The sequence below is a fragment of the Oryzias latipes genome, chromosome 16 (assembly GCF_053564925.1).
Source record: "Oryzias latipes strain Hd-rR chromosome 16, Olatipes_Hd-rR_3.1".
NCBI classification, from domain to species: Eukaryota; Metazoa; Chordata; class Actinopteri; order Beloniformes; family Adrianichthyidae; genus Oryzias; species Oryzias latipes.
The window spans coordinates 31,234,107-31,255,724 of NC_136252.1; the positions used below are offsets into that span (position 1 = coordinate 31,234,107).

General features: G+C 40.7%; 1 protein-coding gene across 4 annotated transcripts; it reads right to left on the reverse strand.

Moving 5' to 3' along the window:
- Positions 1–755: 755 nt before the first annotated feature.
- On the reverse strand, positions 756–20,502 carry smarcc1a (SWI/SNF related BAF chromatin remodeling complex subunit C1a). Of its 4 annotated transcripts, none has more exons than XM_011485763.4 (27): positions 20,223–20,502; positions 18,552–18,671; positions 18,363–18,448; positions 18,174–18,255; positions 17,876–17,968; positions 17,723–17,792; positions 16,843–16,912; positions 16,669–16,744; positions 15,957–16,082; positions 14,409–14,527; positions 14,015–14,145; positions 13,643–13,680; positions 12,822–12,943; positions 12,652–12,723; positions 12,436–12,549; positions 12,165–12,318; positions 11,699–11,809; positions 11,539–11,598; positions 11,166–11,424; positions 10,587–10,748; positions 9,262–9,317; positions 8,330–8,483; positions 7,956–8,134; positions 7,731–7,865; positions 4,797–5,175; positions 4,566–4,691; positions 756–2,987 (listed from the first exon to the last, which is right to left on the reverse strand). In XM_011485763.4, the coding sequence occupies exons 1-27, from the start codon at positions 20,496–20,498 to the stop codon at positions 2,896–2,898; spliced, it is 3,462 nt and encodes a 1,153-aa protein (XP_011484065.2). In that variant the 5' UTR covers positions 20,499–20,502; the 3' UTR covers positions 756–2,895. The 4 variants fall into 4 exon arrangements, with proteins under 4 accessions (XP_011484065.2, XP_004078529.2, XP_078788674.1 ...); XM_004078481.5 differs by having other exon boundaries at positions 7,956–8,137; XM_078932548.1 differs by having other exon boundaries at positions 14,409–14,503; positions 20,223–20,473.
- Positions 20,503–21,618: the final 1,116 nt, after the last annotated feature.

Here is a 21,618-nt window from a genome sequence, read left to right on the forward strand (position 1 = left end):
TGGTTTAGAAAATGAAGGAATAAAGACGTAAATTACAAAAAAATAGGGAACCTACATGAGGGGGCTAACTAAACTTGTTGACATGTTTATTTTAACGGCTCATTATGGTTTTGTCTCACTGTGCGATTGACTTTTGGAGGTCAAACACTGGGGTGCCTCTGCTTTTCCTATTGCCAGCCCCCACTTATGGAATAATTCCTCCAGAGCTGCTCCTGATATCAGAGCTAAACCGTTTCAATGTCAACTAAAGACTGATGCTTTTTAGGAAGGCTTTTAACACATAGTAGTTGATGGCACCCCATTTTTGACTCATTTTATTTCATTTTTATCTGTATTTCATGAAGTTCTTTTTTAAATTTTATGCTTTTTTTTAATACAATAATACAATACTCCTAATAATGGACTGGATTTTTCTGCACTTTTCCAGACGCTCAAAGCGCTTGTATCCATTAATCATTCACTCCTCATTCATACCTGGTGATGGCGAATAAGCTACTGATGTGGCCACAGCTGCCCTGGAGCAGAAAGTTTTGCTTAATTTGCCGAATTTTTAACGTTCTTTTTATTGTAAGGCACTTTGGTGCTGTAAAGTGGTACAGAAACAAAGATTCATTCAGCAATTCAATGGACATTTCCAAAACAGTTTCCAAAAGTTCCTTTGAATTTCTAGTCAATGCTCCAGGGGAAAAAAAAAACCCAACGCTTTGGCGTCATGCTAGTTTAAGAGGAGCTCAGAAGAAAAACCCTCAACGACGTCATAGAAAAACAGTTTATTCAACAGTGTGTAGGTCCGAATATCATGACCGCCATATAAAATAAAAGCAAAACAAATGCTACAAAGAACAGAGAAAACTTCCATCTAAACAAAACCTCTCCTTAAAAATACATTAACACAAAAATGCATCCCTTAGAGATAATAAATGCGAGGGGAACCCATCATATTGAAATGAAAATGCATGACAAAGCCTGATTTTACTAAAGGAAGGAGAGCTCGGTGAGTGAGAGCGCGAGTGAAGTGTGTGTTTTTGTTCTTCTTGCAGGCTGGCAGAAGAGGGCAGCAGTGAGCGATGCAGCAATCGTGGGCAGAAGGAAGGAGGAAAGTAAAGAGAACAAGAGGTAGCAAAAGGGCGAGCAGAGGTATCAGAGAGCAAGGAAGATTTCTAAGAGGTAGCTAGCAGATGATGATGATGATGGAGGAGGAGGTAGCAGGTACTAACAGTGCTAGAGCAAAGGGGGAGGAAAAGTTTAAAAGTCTAAACTAAAATAACTTACATCAATTTGCAACTGACGTTTTTAGGTCAAAATAGTGTCCAAGATGTTTAAAGCATGAATCTTTGACAAAACAGTAAATATATATTTTTCTTCAAATATTTAATGGCTGTAAGAGAAATGCTCTTCAGACGCACACAAAAATATCTCCACATCCACGACCTACAAACAGAACCGATGAACCCAAAGACCAGGAATAAGAATCAGTTTTCTGTCCGCTCTGAAACCGTTTCAGCTACAGAACAGCTTTTTAAGAAAGGGGATCATTACGAATCCAAATGGAAATAAACTGCAAATAGGTTTCACGTGATAAATATTAAACAAGATCAGGGGGTTTTTTTGGGCCTTTTTCCATTTACTAACAAATGTTTTCATAATAGATTTCGTTTAGAGTGTTTGAATCTCGTTTTCTGGCATTTTAACATCACAGGAGATGAAGTTAAGAGCGGCTGTGAAGCTCGCCATTTTATCTCGGTTCTGTCCACAAACACATATCGCTGAGATTTACAGTGTCTAGTGGCTGAAAAGCTCAAAGTGTGAGGAGGTAGGCAGCAGTAGGCATAAGAAGAGTGAGCGGAGGAACGAAGGGCGAGGTTTAACCGCTACAGTAACAGCACCTTAAACATCTAGAAGCCCACCGAGCTGAGGAAGAGCGTCGCCACACTCGAGCCACATCGCAGCGTCTCCCTGTGTGAAGGCCGTGTGAAGTTCAGCAGGATTGTTTGTGCGAGGTTCAGTGCGTTGTGGCAGGGTGTAGCCAGGTGTGTGTGTGTGCATGCAGCCTCCAGTGTTCGCCTCGTTGTATCTTACATTTTCTGTGTGTGCCTCTTTGTGCAGGGGGGGGCGTCAGACTTATTTCTGTCATAGTGTCTTCACTGAATCCGTCTTTTACGTTTCCAGCTAAAATTCAGATGAAACGAATCCTATTTTATTTGAAAAGAAATTGGTTTAAAGTGTGTTAACTTCTCTGTACATTGTGAATCTGCTGAGCATGTTTCAATATTGCCGTTAATTATAAACGGTTAATATGTTTAGGTCAAATGAAGAGTGCATTTTTTCAAATGCAGCACAACTTTGAATAAACTTTGGTTTCAGTCTTTCTGCTTCTCATTCTTTATGAGCCTCATTCAGGTCTGATTGGCTTTAAAAAGCGAGTTTTGATCCGTCGCGCGTTCGCAGACACACACAGAAGTTCAGTGTATCAGTTAAAGAGGAGCGAGGTAGATACTGGATAGGAGCGGGGCAGGCTGGGTTCCCCATGTCTGTCTTTATGTTAAGTCGGATCAATTAATGTGTGGTAAAGGTTTGATTGGCCCTCGAGTCTCACAAGCTCCCCCTAGTGGTGAAACAAAAATGAAGGTAGACTATTTATCACCTTCGTTGCCTCCTGTACACAGGGTCCTTTAACTGTCCATTACCAAACAAACCTTGCAGCTGAGCCTGACAGGAAATCTGCACGTGTGACTGGAAAGTTCGTCGCTCCACCCCGAGTATGTGTCTGTCCTTTGAAAATGCGGTTTTGGGTAAGGAGGGAAAAATGTTGTGTCAGTAGCAAAAGTCATCAAACACAGGCTGATATTTAGAAACAGTTTCGTCTTAAGCGTGTGTGCTTTTTGTGTGAGGCCCTCAGTTGTCAGCCACTCGTCCACTCTGAGGGGCCGGGGGTCCCACGGGGGCTGGAGGGATGGCCTCGGGCTGCGCTGGAGGGGGGCCGGGATCTGAAGGAAAGAAGATGCAGATTCAGGAATCCTTTAAAACCTCGCAGCCAAAGCGTGATAGTGGATCGAACATCACAAAGGCTTCAGCAGAGCGGTGACCAAAAGACACAAACAGAGCAAGAAGAAGAAAGCTAAAGTCTGGCTGCCCTGTATTAAAAAGCACTTTAAAGAGTCAGGGATTGTGTGTGTGAGTTTCACCACATTAGAGCTGTTATATATTTGTTAAGCAGCAGCCAGTTTGCCTCAAAACGACAATATCTGAACCCTTAAGCACCGACACTTTAGCTCTTAAGTTGACATTCTTTGGAGTACCGTAAATTTTTATACCATTTACCCAATTAAAGTAATTATAGCTGATCCTGACACAGAGAAAAGTGGCTTTGCATCCATATGGAAGACTCTACCAACACAGTGTCGGACTTTAATTAACGTAAAGTGCTTAACCTGTGATCAAATAAAATGCCACGCCAGGCATGACTTGGCGAAGCCAATTTGCAAATTTGCTTTTCTTCGTACCAGAATCCGTTAAAATGGTTGAAGAGATGCGGTTAGGGTTACAAAGAAGTTACAGTTTAAAGAGCGTGTGTTTATTTAGGTGACGCTGGCGACATCTCCAGCGTTTAACGCTTAAAAGAATCATTTTTATTCATTAGCCAATGCCTATATCCAAGGGAATAGTTCAGGTAACCTTCAACACCAGAGCTTGACCTACAGTGTTGCTGTTCTCTGATTTACCGTAACTCTATACAGTTGACGTAATTCCAAAAGATTCTGAAGCTGAAGCTTTGAGCCAAAACTCAACATTGTACAGCAGTGAAGTGTCGACACTATCAATGTAAACTTTATACTTGGTAGACGTAAATGTTAACCAATACGAAGTGTAGCATTCCAGCACAAATCTGCTTTTCTCTGATCGGAATCCACTGGAATTACAAAAATGACACACGAACAAAACAAAAACCCCAAATCTTCCACCACGACATGAATGCAGAATAACTTTCTGCACCTAAAACAAAGGTCAATTTATTTGTAGTGTACCATCTATAGGGATACCAGAAAATAAAACATTGGCATTAATAAACTGTATAATTTATTTCAGCTGGGCGGGCCACAGTTTGCCCACGCCTGGGTTAACCTCAGTCAGCTAGCCTGACGTAAACAAACTTGATCATAACTGGGAGCACTGGATGATGTGTTGATGGCATTTTTTTCTGAATCAGTTAAGACATTTCTGGAATGAAAGCTGGAGCCAAACCAGCACCCCAGCTGTCAGAAACACGACTTCCTGCTACATGAAAAGTTTGACCACATTGGTGCAAAAATAATAAACAACAGCGTTTAGCTGACATTTGGAGTAAATACCAGCTGTCTGCTTCGAGTCAGACGGATGTGAATTCCCTGAACAGGTTTGCTTTGTGGTTTTTGCTTTAAAGACACCTCCCCTCAGGAAAGAGGTTCAGATGAGTTTGTCACCAAAAACAAAGAAAACTATGTTTACCTAATAGTCTGAAAAAAAAAGGCGATACCTTTTGAAATTAGAAAAACAATGTAAACATAGAAGAAGACTTTGGTACTCACACATGCCGTTGGGAGCTCCCGGGTGACGGGGAGGCATCATGGGAGGCATTCCCCCAGGAGGGGGTCCGGCAGACGGTGGCCCGGACATCATACGCCCAGGCATTGGCTGACCTGGTCCCATCGGTCCTACAATGAGGAAAAGACGAGGCCACTTTATTGGAATGCCACATTATGAACAAGAAGAAAGCTAAAATGAAATTCGATGATTCTTCCGAAAACCATTGTCTTTACCCGTCGGTCCAGGGTGGTGGGGGGCCATGGGGTGGTGAGCCATGGGCGGGTAACCAGGGTGCATTGCTGCAGCAGCAGGAGGACCTCCAAGATGGGGTGGAGGTGCTCCGTGGTGAGGTGGAGGCGCTCCGTGGTGGGGTGGAGGCCCTCCAGGGTGCATGCCTGGTGGAGGGGGTCCAGAATGGGGTCCAGGACCCTGGGGCCCGTGGTGATGTCCGGGACCGGGGGGTTGTCCCTGCCCTTGGGCCTGAGCAGCGGCGGCGGCTGCAGCGGCAGCTTGCTGCTCCATCTGCTGGCGTGCCTTCATCTCTGCGTACTTGAGCTGCTCCATGTGGAACGCCTGTCGCTCTGTGAGGAGCTGCTGCCGCTGAAGCTCCAACTGCAAAGAAGGAGCAGTGAATCACAACAACAGTCAACATGTCACACTGCAACAACACACGATCTTTCCAGGTACAGTGGTCCCTCATTTATGGCCGGGGATACGTTCCATTAATAACCTGCAACTGGTGAAATCCACCAAGTAGGATTCTAGTTTTCAGGCTGTAAAACTCCCCAATACATTTTAGACACTTCTCTCAGGCAAACATGAGAATAGACATGTAACATAAATTCCGGGCGATAGAGCGGACCAGATTACAAGCTGCACCCTTTACATTTTCAAACAGTTAGCTGTTTTATACACACACACACACAAGCCGCACCTGTATATCAGGCGCATGCGCCCGTATAAACATGTTGTAGTCTTTGTTCTGCACGTGTCGTACAGTGTCAGAAAGGGAGCTGCAAACGCAGATTTCATATTGTCCTTTCCGGCATTGTAGCCGATTTATTTGAACACACTCACTAACAGCCAAACAGCATGGATCTCACTTCTGTTCACAGCCCCCTCAGTCATGGTTGAGGAACTTTCCACCCACGATTCCCCACTTCCCATGAGTCTAAGAGGCTGAAGGCGAGCTAACCCCCGGGTCACCACTCTGTGTTGTAGATTGAGGATGTGAATGTGCTGAAACCGCGCACACGTGTGTGAGAAGGAGGAGGGAGTGCGTGCAGCGGAAGGAAGAGAGAGCGCGCATGCACCGAGTGAGAGCAAGTGTGTTGGGGGTGATAAATGAAGGTTTCCCCCAGAAGAAGATGAATGATTCTTTATTAACCCACTCTGGAGGCTCTGAGGGTCCTAACGGGGAAGTGAACAACCTTTGGCGGAGAAGAAAGAAAGAAAAAAAAGTAATCGCAGGAAAGGTTCAACACATGATATATTTACAAAGAAAGACGGTACACAGAAAGAGTTTTCAAAGTTTTAATGGTATACCTAAGCTTTTCTTTCGGAACAGCAGCAATATGGTAGTAACAGGGCTGGTTTAAAAAACATGAACGTAAAAGTCATTGAGAGCTTTCTTCATCTTTGTCCTGTGCACTGAAACCATGGCAGTCTTCCTCCTCAGTGTTGGATTGGAATAGCCACAGATATTCTTCGATATTCTTCTCTCAGTGTCTCCTTCGTTGTCGCTGTCAGTGTCACTCTTATCCTGAGGCAAATTCACTCCTGAGCTTGCGCTGTCCTTTCCGTCACGCAGCAGACCGGCTTTTCTAAACCCATTGGTGATGGTGGATTTTTTCACACTGCTTTAACGATTGCTTTTAACTTGAAAGCTGCGTCATATTGTAGTGACGGTCACGTGCTTGTTGGGTCTAATAGCAGCAAGGGATTATGGGATGCGGCCAAAATAGGGCTGAGCATTGGTGTTTCTTTTTGTTGCACTGTGACTGAGGGGTCAAAGAGCAGAAGTGACATTCATGCTGTTTGGCTGCTTGTGGGTGTGTCTAAATAAATCTGCTTGATGCTGGAAATGAGAGTATGCATTCAGCTTCGCCCATATACTCCTCCTGAGACTTTTCAGAGTCAAAAGGTGCATGGTTTCTGGATAGCTTTCCATTGCAGTCAGTTATGTGAGTGACAGTTCAGATGACTGACAGCTAGATCCAACTGCTGTTCTTCTTGAATTCCCCGTGAGTATCTGTTTGTGTTATTCATTCTCAAAGCGGGAATTTACATTAATCTTGCATCCCCCCGTCTCACGCTTACCTTTTCTGCTTGAGCGCCCCTAGCGGGCGTTAGAAAAAAGTGCACAAATTAGCTGCATCATTGAATAAGCCGCAGGGTTAAAAGTGTGTTACAAAAGTAGCAGTTTATAATCCGGAAATTATGGTATATAAATGAAGAGTGGCAGCTGCCACGCAATTTGGCGGGAGAAAACCCCTGCTCTATCTACAACCGGTGGGAGAGGTTTTATTGCAGGAGGGGGACACGGGGGGGGGGGGGGGGGGGGGGGGGGGTTCTTCCTCCACGTCTGTGGCAGTAAACCCATACCAGTTCCAAACAACAGATGATTTTATTCTTTTCTTGGGAACAAACTTCCCACTATTACCGGTAGCCATGCTGTCGCTAGCTGCTTCGTGTGTCGATTGTTGCGTGCCAAACTGCCGTGTGAAACTAACGCTATGGAAGCTCTGGGGAGCCAAAAATGCGCCACATAAAAACTCGAATTAGTTATTTTTGAAATCGCCCGTAACAAAAAATTTGAATTAATTCATTTAATTGATTTATCGCCCAGGCCTACTGGACAGGTTCCCAGTCTGTCGCGGGGCCACCAATCACACACCCATTCATCCTGGGGTCCCTTCTTTTCATCATCCATCTACTTCACCTTTGAAATATCCTCTGGAAATTCAACATTCCCTTCCACTGCCGACACCAAACTATCCAAGAACCAAACCCCAACTCTTCACTCTCCCATTTATCCCTCACCAATTCTGGTTTCTTTTAACTTTCTTCAGTTCAATAGCGACTAACCAGAACTACGTCTTGTTGGAACTTTACTTGTCTACATGACAAGTAAATAAAAAAATTCAGAAATATTCTCTCTAACTTACGGCCTCTTTCTCGCGGTCCATGATGGTCTCCAGCTCCTCAAAGTGCCTCAGCTTGATCTCCAGTTTCTTCATCTGGGTCTCCACCAGCAGAGCCACCAGAGACTTGATCTTCCTTTCCTCGACTGCTGCCAGGTGCTGCGAGGAAGGACAATGTTAGCAAACATAGAGTCTTACAAGTGGCGGCTGTTGGCGTTTTCCATTTGAACACAGGCGCTTTGGCCTCACCTTGGCCTTGGTGGCAGCAGAAGCAAGCGCAGCAGCAGCAGCTGTAGCAATGTTTCCCTCGCCAATGTCATGTTCCAGCTTCTTCCTCTTCTCTTCTCCCTCCTCTGTGGTTTCCTTCTCCTCCTTTTCTTTCTCCTGCTCGGAAGACGACGTCTCCATTGCCTCCTCCTTATCTTTCTCTGCTACCATTGAAGATGAAATGATTTTTTTAACGTTTTTTCTTTCCCAATTCAAGCATAAAATCATCCCCGAAAAAAATAATCTTAGTGTAGAACATCATAAAAGATGCATTACTGTGCACTTTAACAGGATTTTACCTTTGTTTTCATAAGCTAAATGTATGAGGAGTCTTGTGTTTTTTCAGTGACCATTACCGACTGGAGACGCCTTTGCTTCTCCCTCCTCTTCCTTCTCCTCATCGCGTTCCAATGGCTCCGCTCCTTCTTTCTTCACCTTATCTGTTGTTTCGGTTTTTTCGCTCTTCTCTGCAGACTCGCTCGGTTTCTCTGCCTCATCCTTCATCTCAGCCTAGATGATGAGAACGAAAAGATTTTAACGTTTGTTGTCTTTTTAAATGTCCTGAGCTCCTAAGTTCCTTGTATGACTACTTTAAATGGGATTTGGCATCAAATGTGAGTCTTTCCAGCAAACATTACTGTACTCAACTCTGGTTTTTATATTAAGGCCTTCAGTGCATCATTGCAGAAGCTGCTCCAGCATATTTCTTCTGGTTATGGTGAAGGTGTAGCAGCTCAGACACTAAACCATAATGCTTCCTTTGTAGTTGTGATCACAAATTCAGGAACAACCCAATAGTGGTAGGATTTTAAAACCAGGGCAAATGCATGACTACTTAAAGAAACAACGCAACTTGAGCTTGAGAAAAAGATTATGAGCATTTGAAATTCACATCCCACGAAAACATGAATTAGACTGTGACTATAGTGAGTTAACACTACATAAAGTTTTTTTAAAGTTATTTTTAAAAGTTGTTTCTGAGGTCGGGTATCAGAGCTCAAACTCAATCAATTCAATTTTAATAGATAATTTCCCAAACTAATTTGATTTACAATTAAATATGTTTTTCTTCTTCTTTTGAAAAACATGTTTTGAAAAGACAACTTTATTGGCAACAGATGGACCGAACAATATGATTGGTAGTTTGGTGTATCTCTATCTTATGCCATAATGATAACATTTCCATTCTCATGAGTACAACTGATAAATTAAAGCATATCACTATGTGTGATAAAGTTAAAAAATATATTATTATAATAATAACTTTAGTAAACTGAAATGATCTCACCTTATCGGCCTGTTGGGATTCTGTGTCTGCCTCCATCTTTTCTGGCTCTGTAGTTTCTGTAATAAGGTGAAAATAGTGAGAGAAAAGGTGTAAAAATGTATAATTTGATCTAAAATGAACAAATCAGTTTGATATTTAAAAAAAGATAATTGTCATAGTCACCACTGAATTTTTGGAGGCTGTCAAATTACCACAAAAAATACACTATAAATATAGAATACACTTTAAATCAAACTGCTGTAATTCATAAAATGGGACTAAAAGGTTAAAGTAGGAAACGTTTCTGATACAGAGGAAGGAAACCTTTAGAGAAACGGATGAAAGTTTTCACAGCAGAGAGTTAAAGCATGTCACAGAGGCACTTAAGCAAGCCTTAAGGCTCTGATTATTGTCTGAGTGCTTTAGACCGAGTGAGCCATGGAAAACATTTAAGTTTATCGATTAGAGCTGTGACTGAGGTTTGCCCCTCATGAAGGCTTTGGTGGATCCATGTAGTAGCTCATTCATGTTTTAGCATCAAAAGCATGGAAGAAATTAAATGTCTCCAACTTACTTTCTCCAGATTATTTCAGGAATATTGATTCAAGCAAAGAGGTAGGATATATTAAAGTAAGGCATTACTTGAAATAATCTTAAAGACACCAACACGAATAGAAAAGCGTATTTTATCTACTTAAAGATGACAAAACGTGTTGCACCATAATAAACACCATAAAAAAAATCAGCAGTGTGAATCTAAGCAGAATTTTTAAATAAAACCTGTCACCTCTCATGAAATATCAATATCAGAAATTGAAAAGAGCATCGCAAAGCGCCACTATAATCTCATTTTCTCTGTGCAAAGCTGACAGCAGGCCTGTTCCTTGGGAAAAAGGTGAGCAGCTGTAAAACACAGAGCAAAAATTGACAAATGGGTCCAAGCAGTGAGAACGATGACCCAGTTTTCTGTTACCCCTCCACCCACGTCTGCCCCATCTGTCACTGTTGTTTTAATCCACTGGTTGCAGAGGCAGAATAAACACACAGTATTTTTGCTGGCAAAGACTTCATCAGTTCTCCTTCAAATGGGATAGATATGAGATATCACCTTTGTCTGAGAGTCTCATTTTCCCTCACTTCTCTGAACGCCAGCATCTCCACACACAAACCACCTCCTCCAGTCAACATGTCGCCCTCAGGTGGAGCATTTGATATAAAAGTCAGAAGAAAAACCTCCAACCTGACCCACTTTAGGCGCCATCATACCCGTCTGATGTTTAAGAATAAACCTTATATAAAATGCCCTGCATAAGACATCAATGTAAGTCTGCTTTAATGCTGCTCACCAGTCTTTTCTGGCTCCTCGGGAGCAGTTCCAGCGATCCCGCTGCTCTCCAGGCCAAAGGTGGGGTCAACCTTTCCTGTACTCCTCGCCGCCTCCTGCACCTTCTTCACATGAGCTTCCACCAACTCTGCTGGAACCTCTTCACGAACGCGAGAAAACTCCTCTGCAAACGCAGCAAGGACATTTCCATATTAAAAAATAATAATAAAAATAAGCATCTTCACAGCTCGTTCAGGGCCGACGTCCACCATTAACAACACTGGCACGGAAAACAATACTTTGAAACAATTTCATCCTAAAACTAAAACAAGTTCAGTATTTATTTTTTAAATATGCTAATTAAATCTAAAAATCTAATTAATTAAAAACCTTGAGGATTTTTTCCCCTCTAATTTTGCAGTGGAACAGATTAAAAAAAATAAAATCTAGATTTGTATTGCTTTAGCGCTTACGTTTAAAAATGCCACAATTATTGCAGTCTCAATGTCTTAAGTAGCACTGATGCAGTAAAGTTAAACAGAACATGACATGAAATTCTAAATGTCCTTGCGTGTTTCCATAGTTTTTTTTTTTTTTTTACCTAAAGCTGCCTTGGCTGCAGCAGAGGCCACTCTGGGATCAACCACAGAGGCCAGGAACGCCACGGTGCTCATCACAGGGTTTCCAGACTGGCTGAAGGGTATGGGCTGATAAGCCAGCGGACCCAGAGACGCCTCTGTGTTCTCCAGGTAGGGATCTTCGATAGGCAGCCGCAGAAAGTGGAGGATACACTCGTCTTGGGTGCGTGAACCGACATGCTCAGATACTTTGTTCCAGTCGTCTTTGAACATCTCCAGGGCCTGTGATGAGTGAAAAATAAAGTCGCAACACAGAAGAAAAATAAAGACAAGTGCAGACAGACACACAATTGTGATCCACTGACAGAAGCCGATATCTAAACAAATAAGACTTGCCTCCAAGAGAAGAAGAGTCTCCTGCTCAGTCCAGTCTCTGGTGGCGATGCCTGCTTTAGACTGCAGAAAACCAAAGTTCAACATTGCCGTTTGTTTAAGGAATATGCATCTCCAATAGTTTCCATGCAGAACTCATGCAAATGTCAAACAGGACCTTTACCTTAGTGTTTTTCTTGCTGTAGAGGTCAGCACGAAGGCCAAAGTTCTGCAGGTCGATGGGTTTATCTTTGCTTTTATCTGCAAAATTAGGCATCGGCTGCTGAGGAGGAATCTGTTGGGAAAATATTACGACAATTATCAAGAGCTCTAAGGTATTAAAGCACTTTTTAAATAAAAATGTACTTTGGTTTTAAGCTGTTAATTTTTCTTTACTGAAAACAAGTGACTTCTTCATGAATGAAAGCTGATATATATATTTAAAACATTTTGTTGGTGATAATGTCAAACTCTGCCGGCATTTGGTGTTGACAATTCATAAGATATATAGCTTCGGTAATTATTTTCTCGCAGACAATGTTAAGAAGAAAATGTCTCAAGTTTTAAACTCGATTATTAATAAGTCGATATCATACATGTACTTCAAAGTAAAAGTGACTTTGCTCCCACCTAAACAGAGCTGTGCTTACCGTTGGCGGTCTGTGGTTAAGCGGCATGAGGCCGGACGGGGTGTCAGCCAGGACAGTGAAGTGAGGTGTGGGTGGGGGGCCCATGGGGAGCGGGCGGCTTTCAGAGTCCACCTGGTAGTTGACTAAACCCCACTGCTCCAGGAAGGCATGAACCCTAAAAACATCACAGGGAAATTCACAGATTCAATTTCTCTGATCATTTTTGTTCGTTTGTTTTTCAGGATTAAAACATGAGCATCAAAGAAGCAGAAAAGCCCTGAATCCTCTTCACCTCATGATGGCGCAGACATCTCCTGTCAGGTTCCTGCGGCAGGAAGTGGAGGTGAGGTACTCCTGGGGGTTCAGCCGATACGTGTCAATCATGAAGTTCCGGTACGCCAAATATCTGTCAACAAGTCGAGAAGAATCACATTATAGTGCGATTTAGAAAGTGTGATGTAGAAAAATGTATCTGACAGTGAGGCTGAGTCTGTAAATATAATCTCACATTTCTGGAGTTTTGGATTTGTTTTTCCCGTTAAAAAACTCAGGCAGGGCTCTTCGTTCAATCTCGTGGATGCTTAAGGAGAAAAAAAAAAGACTGTTTAATGCAACCGACAAACACACTCATCAGAAATGTTTAACACGTTTATTGGTAGCAGCATTTTTAGAGCGTACCTGTTGTAATCAAACCAAGCTCCGTAGCTCGGAATGATGATGTGATGAGTCTGTTCGGTCACATTATCCTCGTTGGCATCTGTCATTCGGTTCACTTCTCCTTTGTTTTGTTCCTCATCATCCTGCAAGAAAAACCTCAATTATAAGAAACTAAAAGACAAAATACGGCTGGCCTCAAAGGTTCTATTAAATCTGTGATCCAACAGAACAAAGTTTGATTTTGTTCAAACTAATTTCCCACGTGTTTCATAAAAGCTACAAACTCTTAAAAAAATCTTATGAAGCAAATGTTTGTATTTCAAGCACAATAAAATGTAATTTAGAATCAGGAATTTTATGTTTGACCATTAAATCAACATTTGTATTGTTCTTTAAAATGTTCTTTGTTTTTTAACTACCGGTAATAACTTTATATTTTAAAAGGAAAATATTTGAAACAAATTATCCTCAAATACTTCTCATTATGTTTTTCCCCCTTAAAGAAGTTAATATCAAAACCTTTTTCAGGACTTTGGGCTGTCAATAGACAATTATTAAAATTATTACATAAAGTTTCTAAATATCCTTAATGATACAGTAAACTTTGGTAGAAAATTAACAAGAGTGTCAAAGCCAAAGTGGATTTTTGTTTTACATTTATCCTTTATGATATAAAATAAACAGAAGTAATTTAAAAATTCAAAACACTTTACTTTAATGCTTAAATTTATAATTTGGCACTAATGTAGTAGTATGTGTCTAATTTTAAAGTAATAGATTTTTGTGCATTGGCCTTACCTTCACTTATAGTCTGTTTGTATAAAATCTTTGAATTTTCTTACCTTTCCACCAGACATTACAGAGTCATCCTCCATGTCATCTAACAAAACCCAGAAAAACAATGATCAGGTGACGCAGTCAACCCAATTAAAGCAGATTTCAGCTTTGGACTGAAATGTGTTTCTACGCATTTCAATTGGTTAAGACAAACATTCCTAAAAAAATAATAGGAAAGTACGTCTTCGTTGCTTTGAAAAACTTTTTTCTATACTAAAGGTTTCACACGTCTACAAACATTTGAGATGGTTTTACATTTGTCACACTGTAAAGGGTCTGTATGGACAAAGCATGCGGCTGCGTTTGATGTGTAGCTAAAATATAATCTTACATCTAAACATTTAGGCTCCAGCTGCATTTGCGGCTGCAGTACATACCATTCTTAGACATACTGCCCTCCTCCATGCTGGCACCGGCTGAGGACTCGTCCAAGTCCTTTGTCATGTCCTCCTCCATGTCCTCCTCTTCTCCTCTGTGGCCCCGTCGCTTCCAGTGAGAGCCTGGATTCCTGCCACAAGTCAGTTTAAAAGTTAGTTCAGAGAAATGACAGAAATTCTTTGGTATTTTAAATGTTTTCAACATAATATGGCCACATAGATTTTAGTGAATGGAGGTCAAACCTGGTGCTCATTGAACACTTAGTTCTAGCAGAAAAGCTCCCAAAATCTGAGCAGCAGCTGAGTGGACCCTTCATCCAAAGTGGGTTTGTAATGTCTCTTTTTGCTGCAGTTTGATTAGTTTGAAATCTATTTAACCCGTTTTGTTTCTTACCCCTTCTTTCCTCCCTTCTTGCGGGACTCTGCGGGAGTGCTGGGAGGTGAAGGCGAGCGCCTCCTCTTCTTGCCAGCGGAGTTGGCCTTGCGCTCCTTGCGATCGGGTGTACGGGAAGACTGATCAGACAAACCCGTGCAGCGCAGGGAGCGAGGGATGGTGGATGAGAGAAAGAGCCGCAGAATGAGAGGATGGAACGATTGCACACACAAGGAGGGGAAGCGGTGGGAGAACAACAACAGGGAGGGGGTCAGGATGCCTTGGTGGGTGGTGAAGGAGACAACCAGGGTTCCTGTGTAAAGTCCTCTTTCAGACACAAGCTCATCTCTGCTTCACTGAGATTTCATAAGCGTCAAATACTTATGGAGAAATATCTCATCTAAATAGTATTCCCTGCTAATTCGTGTTTCACGCAGTCGCAGATTTTTTCAGTCTCCTCCAGTTCATCACAAAAACTCAGCACAAGACGCTTGTAAGAGAAGAATATTTCACTTTTTTTTTTTTTTAACTGGTTCCTGAATTGCTACCAACCGAAGTTTGTGCCCCTACATGGAGAAATAGCATCAGTTGACTGAGAAGCGGTCGGAGAACATCCTGAAAAGCTGAGAACAATAATCGCGGAGAATAATTATCATCCGGATGAATGAATGGTGGATGAAACCGGCTTCTTCTGGAAGAAGATGCCCTCTGGTTTTAAGGCACAGAGAGACACTCCCTGTAAGCTAACGTACAGTCTGAGAAAAGACAAAAAAAACTTTTTACGTTGAGCAATAATCCAATGTTCTTTAATAAATGGTTTACAAAGCATCTGAATTGGTTTTTGGTGCGTAAGGATCAGTGACGGACATTGTTTGGGGGTGGGGTCCGGATTCGCAGGGAGTCACTGGTCACCAACCCCTGCGTATATGGTGGGGAAATACTGTATCTCATTTCATCTTAACTGAAACAGCAGTCACCTTGCAGAGGAACCCTGAAAAACTCATTAGAAACCAACAGAGTGTGAGGAAAGGTTTGAAGAGATGAGCTACAAGCGCCACACCAGACGTGCACCACAGTGCTCAACACACGCGACAAAGCAGCATGCACCAAAACACAAACGCACTCATGCAGGTTTCCTACTAAATCATTAGAATTTGCCCTGCCCCCTGAATCTCAGGTAGTCTATCGGTTGCCGTGGCAACTTACTGCTTTTAGAGCTTCACTACGAGCTACATCAGGAGAGTCAAGCTGTGTTCACACCAAACGTGATTCGCGCGGCCGAGCCGTCCGCTTTCAATACTTAACTCAGTGTACAGACGCGTTTTGTGCGGCCACACAAAGTGTCACAAAGAGACGGAAACACCGCAGGAAGCGCCCTTCATTCAAACGCAGCTCCAGCAGGAGATGGTGAAGCTACTGTGTATGAACACATTTTGGGGTGGCGGTTGCGCAGCGAATTCGCCGTGTGTCCAAATAGAGGTGGCCAACGCAAATTTGACACGCAAATTGCGTTTGGTGTGCATGTAGCATTAGAAACAAGAAAATGAGCCAAGCAGCAGAAATATCTACCTCTTCCTCTTTGGGGTAGATCCTCTGCCGGGAGTTGACAGGCTTTTTGTTCTCGTCCACCTCGTAGTCTTCCTCGTTCATCCACTCATTAAAGGCATCTGTGTCTAAAACCCACTTGGCGTGAACCTGTTAGGAGATGAATGACTGTGTTATTCCATAAACCTGATTTAAACAGGAAAAAGGACTCGTACATATACATCTTTTAAAACATTTTTTTATTTAAAGTGAACTGACCAGAAACTTCAGAAAGAACAAAAGAAGCATTCAATAATTGCATAATAATAGTTACAAGATGAATCTTCTAAGATTTCTACATTTTAAAATTAACTTTTTAACCAGAGCTTGGATGAGGAATTCCATGATATCTATGGATGTATTTGTGTTTCTGCTGCAGATTAAAAAGGTGGAGAGATTTTTTTTTCTCATGAGAACAACGTGGAGTTCATTTTTACAGTTATTTTTTAATTATTTAGTAAATAAAAATATAAATATACCCAGGCTGTGTCCCACCAAGGTGGGGTAACCTAGACAGGGCACACATTCTTACCGCCCTCCTTCTCGTCCCCAATACACTATGAAATCTATTGACATCATCTAACGAAAAGTTACTCTATCGGGGACTTAGAAAAATGTTTTTACTGGTTTAGATCACCCACAGGACGGTTTATTGACTCAGTCCTTTGGTGTTAAATAGTGACGGGAAAGGTCTCACCTTCCAGGGTTTGTCACCATTTGGTGGGTCTTCCACATCAGCATCCACCTCACCGGCTGAAACCCACGTGTCATAGCTAAATCATCAGAGCAGGAACACACATCTGGGGTTAAGGTCGAAGCCACATAGAGAACAAGGTTCCTCCATTAAGTACAGGGGTTATGTGAGCTTCACCTGTCTGGATAAAGACCCCAATGAACAAGAACCTGTTTGTCTTTCCTAATGACTGGGCGTAGCCACTCCTCTGCAAATCACAAGCAAAACAAAGGTGAACAAAAGTAAAACACAATGCAGAAACGCCCAACAATTGTTTTTGCAGTTTTGCAATTTTAATAACTTGAGAAGATGTATATTTTTTTCCGTTATTTAAAATTCTGTTTTAAAGTTTAGCTCAAGGAACCCAAAGGAAAAAAAACAAATATAGCGTCTAATTTAAGCCTGAAAAGAACGTACAGTTGGTCAAAGCTAGTTTATATAGAAATAGATTTTCTACCTTAGATAAGCAGAAAAAAAATGAAATTAACACACCTCTGTTGTGGAATTGTTTTTACTAAATGATAATGAAGACTTATACTTAAGTTATGCATCAGAAATGTTTGTTTTTAACTGTAATGTCACAAGACACAATCCTGTCCAAAAACTGAAATATCAGTTTCATATAGTTGAGCTCAGCCTCTCTTTTTTTTGTTCATCTTAGGTGCAAATGGTAGATTAACAGATCCTAAACATGTCTGCCACCTTCTGACACTCTTTTCTACCAACATTTTGGAATGCCGCTGTACGATTTGTAGTTTTGAGGAAAAGATCATGTCTTTTTTTTTTTTTACACTTTCTTAATCAACTAGTGGATTTTACAACATTAAATTCTGTTTGTAATTTTTTAACCTCAGAAAAACAGTATCATCAAATTCCAACAGTGGATAAACATCGACAAACTGATTTAGGATGAACTAATTGATACACTCAATTAAAATATTATTAAGGCCAGCAGAATTAGCGCTTCCTAATACTTTTCATCAAAAACAACTAAACAAAGAGAGAAAAACTCTCCAACCTTCTTCTTGTTGACCCGGAGAAGGGTAAATGTGGTGAGTAGCCTTAGACTTGTCCTCAGTGATGGAGCCCTGGGAAGTAGAGCAGCAATGGACAGCATTAAAAATGATAGTTTTTATCTTTTAAAATTTACATTTTCTTTATTTAGACTCACCTGGTGTCTTTTGATGATGTCTTTGAGCTTACTGGCTTGTTTGGGTTCAACGTCAGGTGACAAAAAGACGATGGGCCGAGTCAAACAGTTATTCTACAGTAAATAAAAAATTAATTAATTAATAAAATTTTACATTAAAATAAATATCCATTCAGACGACATAAAGGTATTTAAAAAAAAGCATCAGAGAAAGCAGTGAAACTTGCAGATGAGAGCAGTTTTGTAATAGTCGATAATTAAATTCTAAATGTAAAGACCCTCTAGTTTCAGCATCAGGTAAAGTTTTTCCACCTCATACCTGTACGAGGTTCTTCTCTACATTAAGGAACATTTCCACATTCCTGTCCATTCGAGACGGATTCTGCAGATCAAAACGGCGCCTGAAAGTACAACAAAAGTCATTTTGTAACGTAAAAACAACAAATATGTCAGCACGACAGATTCATCATTACATTTTTCCTGCAATATGTATTAGAAACAAACTCACCATCCCTGCTCGCTCTTAAACTTATAGACTGATCCCAGGATGTGACAGAGAGCCCCTCCTGCCTTAAAATCCATAAAACATTTTGCCTGGTGGACAGAAAGGAATAATCAGGATAGTTTTAGTTAACTTTAAACTGTACCATGTTAGGGGTTATCACATCTGTGTTTTGTAATCAATGTGCTGGCTTACAGGCAACTTAGTAAGAGCAGGATTGTTGACCCTGCGTCCAAACGCATCCTCCTGAAACTGCAGCAATTGGACCACCAAACCGGCCAACGATTTACTGGATGGGGAATCGTTCTGGACATACTGGACCCAAAAAGAGACAAATGTTTGAAAAAACAAAACAAAAACATTCTTAACAAAAAAGTTTCTACAACAGACACACCATTACTCTTGACATCAATTTATTATTTAATGCAAAAATAAAAAAATAAAAGTCTGTTTTTGCCTATTAATAACAAATGTATTTTTGCTGAGATTTTAGATCAAGTTAGGGGCCTAATTTGACTAAGATTTGATTTATTCTGCAAACAGAACTTTTACCGTCGGAATTTTTAACCTACAAATACCAGGACCGGTTTAGAAGACATATTCATGTGACAAAACGTTTTAAGAAAACAAGATTTACCCATAAAACCTCAGTTTTATTCTAATGTGAAAAAAGTGATCGAAAAAAGGTTTGACTGCTTTTGCTGCAGCAGCTTCAAATCTTTGGAATCTCCCACTCTTTTCCTCACCATCTAATTATAAGTCTTCTCTTAAAATAAATTTTTTACTTGGCATGTATACGTATTAAAAGGGGACTTTATTTAATCTATAATTTTATTTCAATACTATCACTTTTTAAAAGTTTTTTTTTCCTATTGTCTGCAATTTTACAGCACTTTAGGTTTGCAGGAACTCGCTGATAAAGATTGATTGTTCCAGTTGTCTTTATAACGATGAGAAGGTTATGATTAAAAAAAGGTAAAGCTGAACATGCAATGTTTCTTTTCTAGACTTGGCTAAAATGTACAGGAAATTATATTTATACGAACTTGATTTTTTTTTTTTTTTTTTGGAAAATAGTTTTAAAAATAAAATAAAAGTTATAAAGGTGCGTGATATTTCATGAAACTGCTGAGTTACTATGTAAATATTGAAAGAGAGTGGGAGTGAGGGTCTAAATACAGGAAAGAGTCTTTGTTTGCAAACCCACCCACTGGTGGGCGAGTAAAAACTGGAGCTGAACATGCAGCTGCTACTGTACTGTTGTTGACAAAACCCATCCAGCTCTTAACTCAAAACATACAGAATCTTTTAAATCCACGGGCAAACCAGATCCATGCTTCCCGTCAAGGCTGCATGTTGTTATAGTAGTGTAATGAAAAGCATTTCATTTATTTTGTTCATGGAGTCCCGTGACTTTTCTGTTAGCTTCTGTCTGAGGCCTGTTCCTGTACGAAATGCACTATACTATAGTACCTTTCAATTTCCACTACCCGAGTAAATACTACGTGTGATAATAACGTGAAAACAGCATTTGTGTCATTAAGGGGCTGTCTGTAAACATTTGAGCTGCGGCTGCTATGTGTGTCGTCTATAGCGAATTAGCAGTTAGAAAGCTAATCATGTGCTAGCTAATTGATAAACAGCTTCGTTCAGGCCAAGTATTAGCATGCTTCTAGTTTACGTTTTTCCTGTTAGCATCTATTTTTTAAGTCCTTGGTCCTTAAACAAAATTTAAACTACACACACCTTCATAAATCTTTGCTATTCCAATCGTTGAATAGCTAAAGTTAGCTGAAACACCAGCACTCCATTGTGCTAGCCAGACGCGGGCCGTCTCTTGGACTGAAGCAACTAGTACTAGCTTACCTTCTTGTAGTGCTTTCCAATCCAGAGTCGAACCGATTCCAGCTGGGACACAGTTTCTGAGCTCTCCCAAAATTTCGTTGATGGACCACCATCTTTCTTTCTTCCTACTGCTGTTCCGCTGCCGACAGGGCCAGATGCTGGTCCGCCCGAGCCTGTTCCTGCCGTTGTCGCCGCCATCGCCATTGTATGTTTAGCTCGTTGTCTTTCTCTCCCACAGCGTACCGCACTGTGCAAGTTTTTGAATGATATTGCGCAGCCGCAAACATCTTCCCGCATTTTGAATCTCGCGAGACTCGCACTTGACTGGGCTTTTGGGAAATGTATTGAAATAAGATGCTGGAAAAATTACTGGGGAAAAAAAGATTAGGCTGTGTCCGAATTCCTACCCTAATCCCTAACTACTAAAACCCTATATAGTGCGGCACTATATAATTTTGATTACTCGGTCAAGTTAGTTTTTTTTTCTTAAAATCTCCCAACATTGTGGTTGTTTAACCCCTACAAAAAAAGGTAATCGTAATCAACCCATCTTTTTCATTCAGTGTGACCAATTATTGTGGTTTGATAAATAAAATTATTTCTAACACGTGTTACCACTGCTTTTTAAACAACAAACTTCTTAGACTATTTTCAGTCTTCCATTTATCGACATTACTGCCTATAAAAGTCCCAAACAATCAATTTAATGGTTCAGGGAAAATCTTGGGTGGGATGAGACAAATAACTTAATCGATGAGCAAAAACTATTTTAATATTTAAATGAAAATGACAGTTCTTTTGTGTTTTCTTGCAAACATATATACTTTTTTTTCTGTCTGCCTCTAAGCTGGGTGTTGAGAAAAATAATTGTACGAACAATATGTGAATTTTTACACAAGATATCAACATATAGACAATGATCTGTTGTTAATGTAAATATTACAGCATACACACAAGTTACTAAATTTAGGTTAAATACAAAATGGCAATTCAACCAAACAGCATCATGGCAGTTCCTGACCAGTAGATGGCAGAAAAAAAACATGTTTGCTCGTTTTCAGGAAAATATGTGTAAATCTGAATAAAACAAAGCAAATAATAATATTATATAAGAATAAGAATAATCAGTTTTTGTGAAAGAGGACAGAGTAAAGAGTTGCAGTAATTAATGCAGGAAGTGACAAGGCTGTGGACAAGTACAGATGCAGAATGGGGGTTGAGAACAGGCAAAAGTGGTTGATTTTTTGCAGGACTAAATTTGATGACTGAGCCATGTTATTGATATTATTTGACACCCAGACTCTTAACTTGAGGGAAGCAGGGAACTGTGGTGGAATAAACCCTGATAAAAAATGTTTAACTTTACAAAGTGTGGAGCTAGAAAAGTAAAAAAATAACAAAGAATGGAAACATTTTA

Coding starts and splice junctions, on each gene's coding strand:
- smarcc1a (XM_004078481.5), bottom strand. CDS start 20,498: ATGCGGGAAGATGTTTGCGGCTGCGCAATATCATTCAAAAACTTGCAC. Junction 14,146..14,408: donor AAGAAGGGAGGAAAGAAGGG/GTAAGAAACAAA, acceptor GACTTGTGGCAG/GAATCCAGGCTCTCACTGGA. Junction 2,988..4,565: donor GGGAGCTCCCAACGGCATGT/GTGAGTACCAAA, acceptor TCTTTCCTTCAG/ATCCCGGCCCCCCTCCAGCG.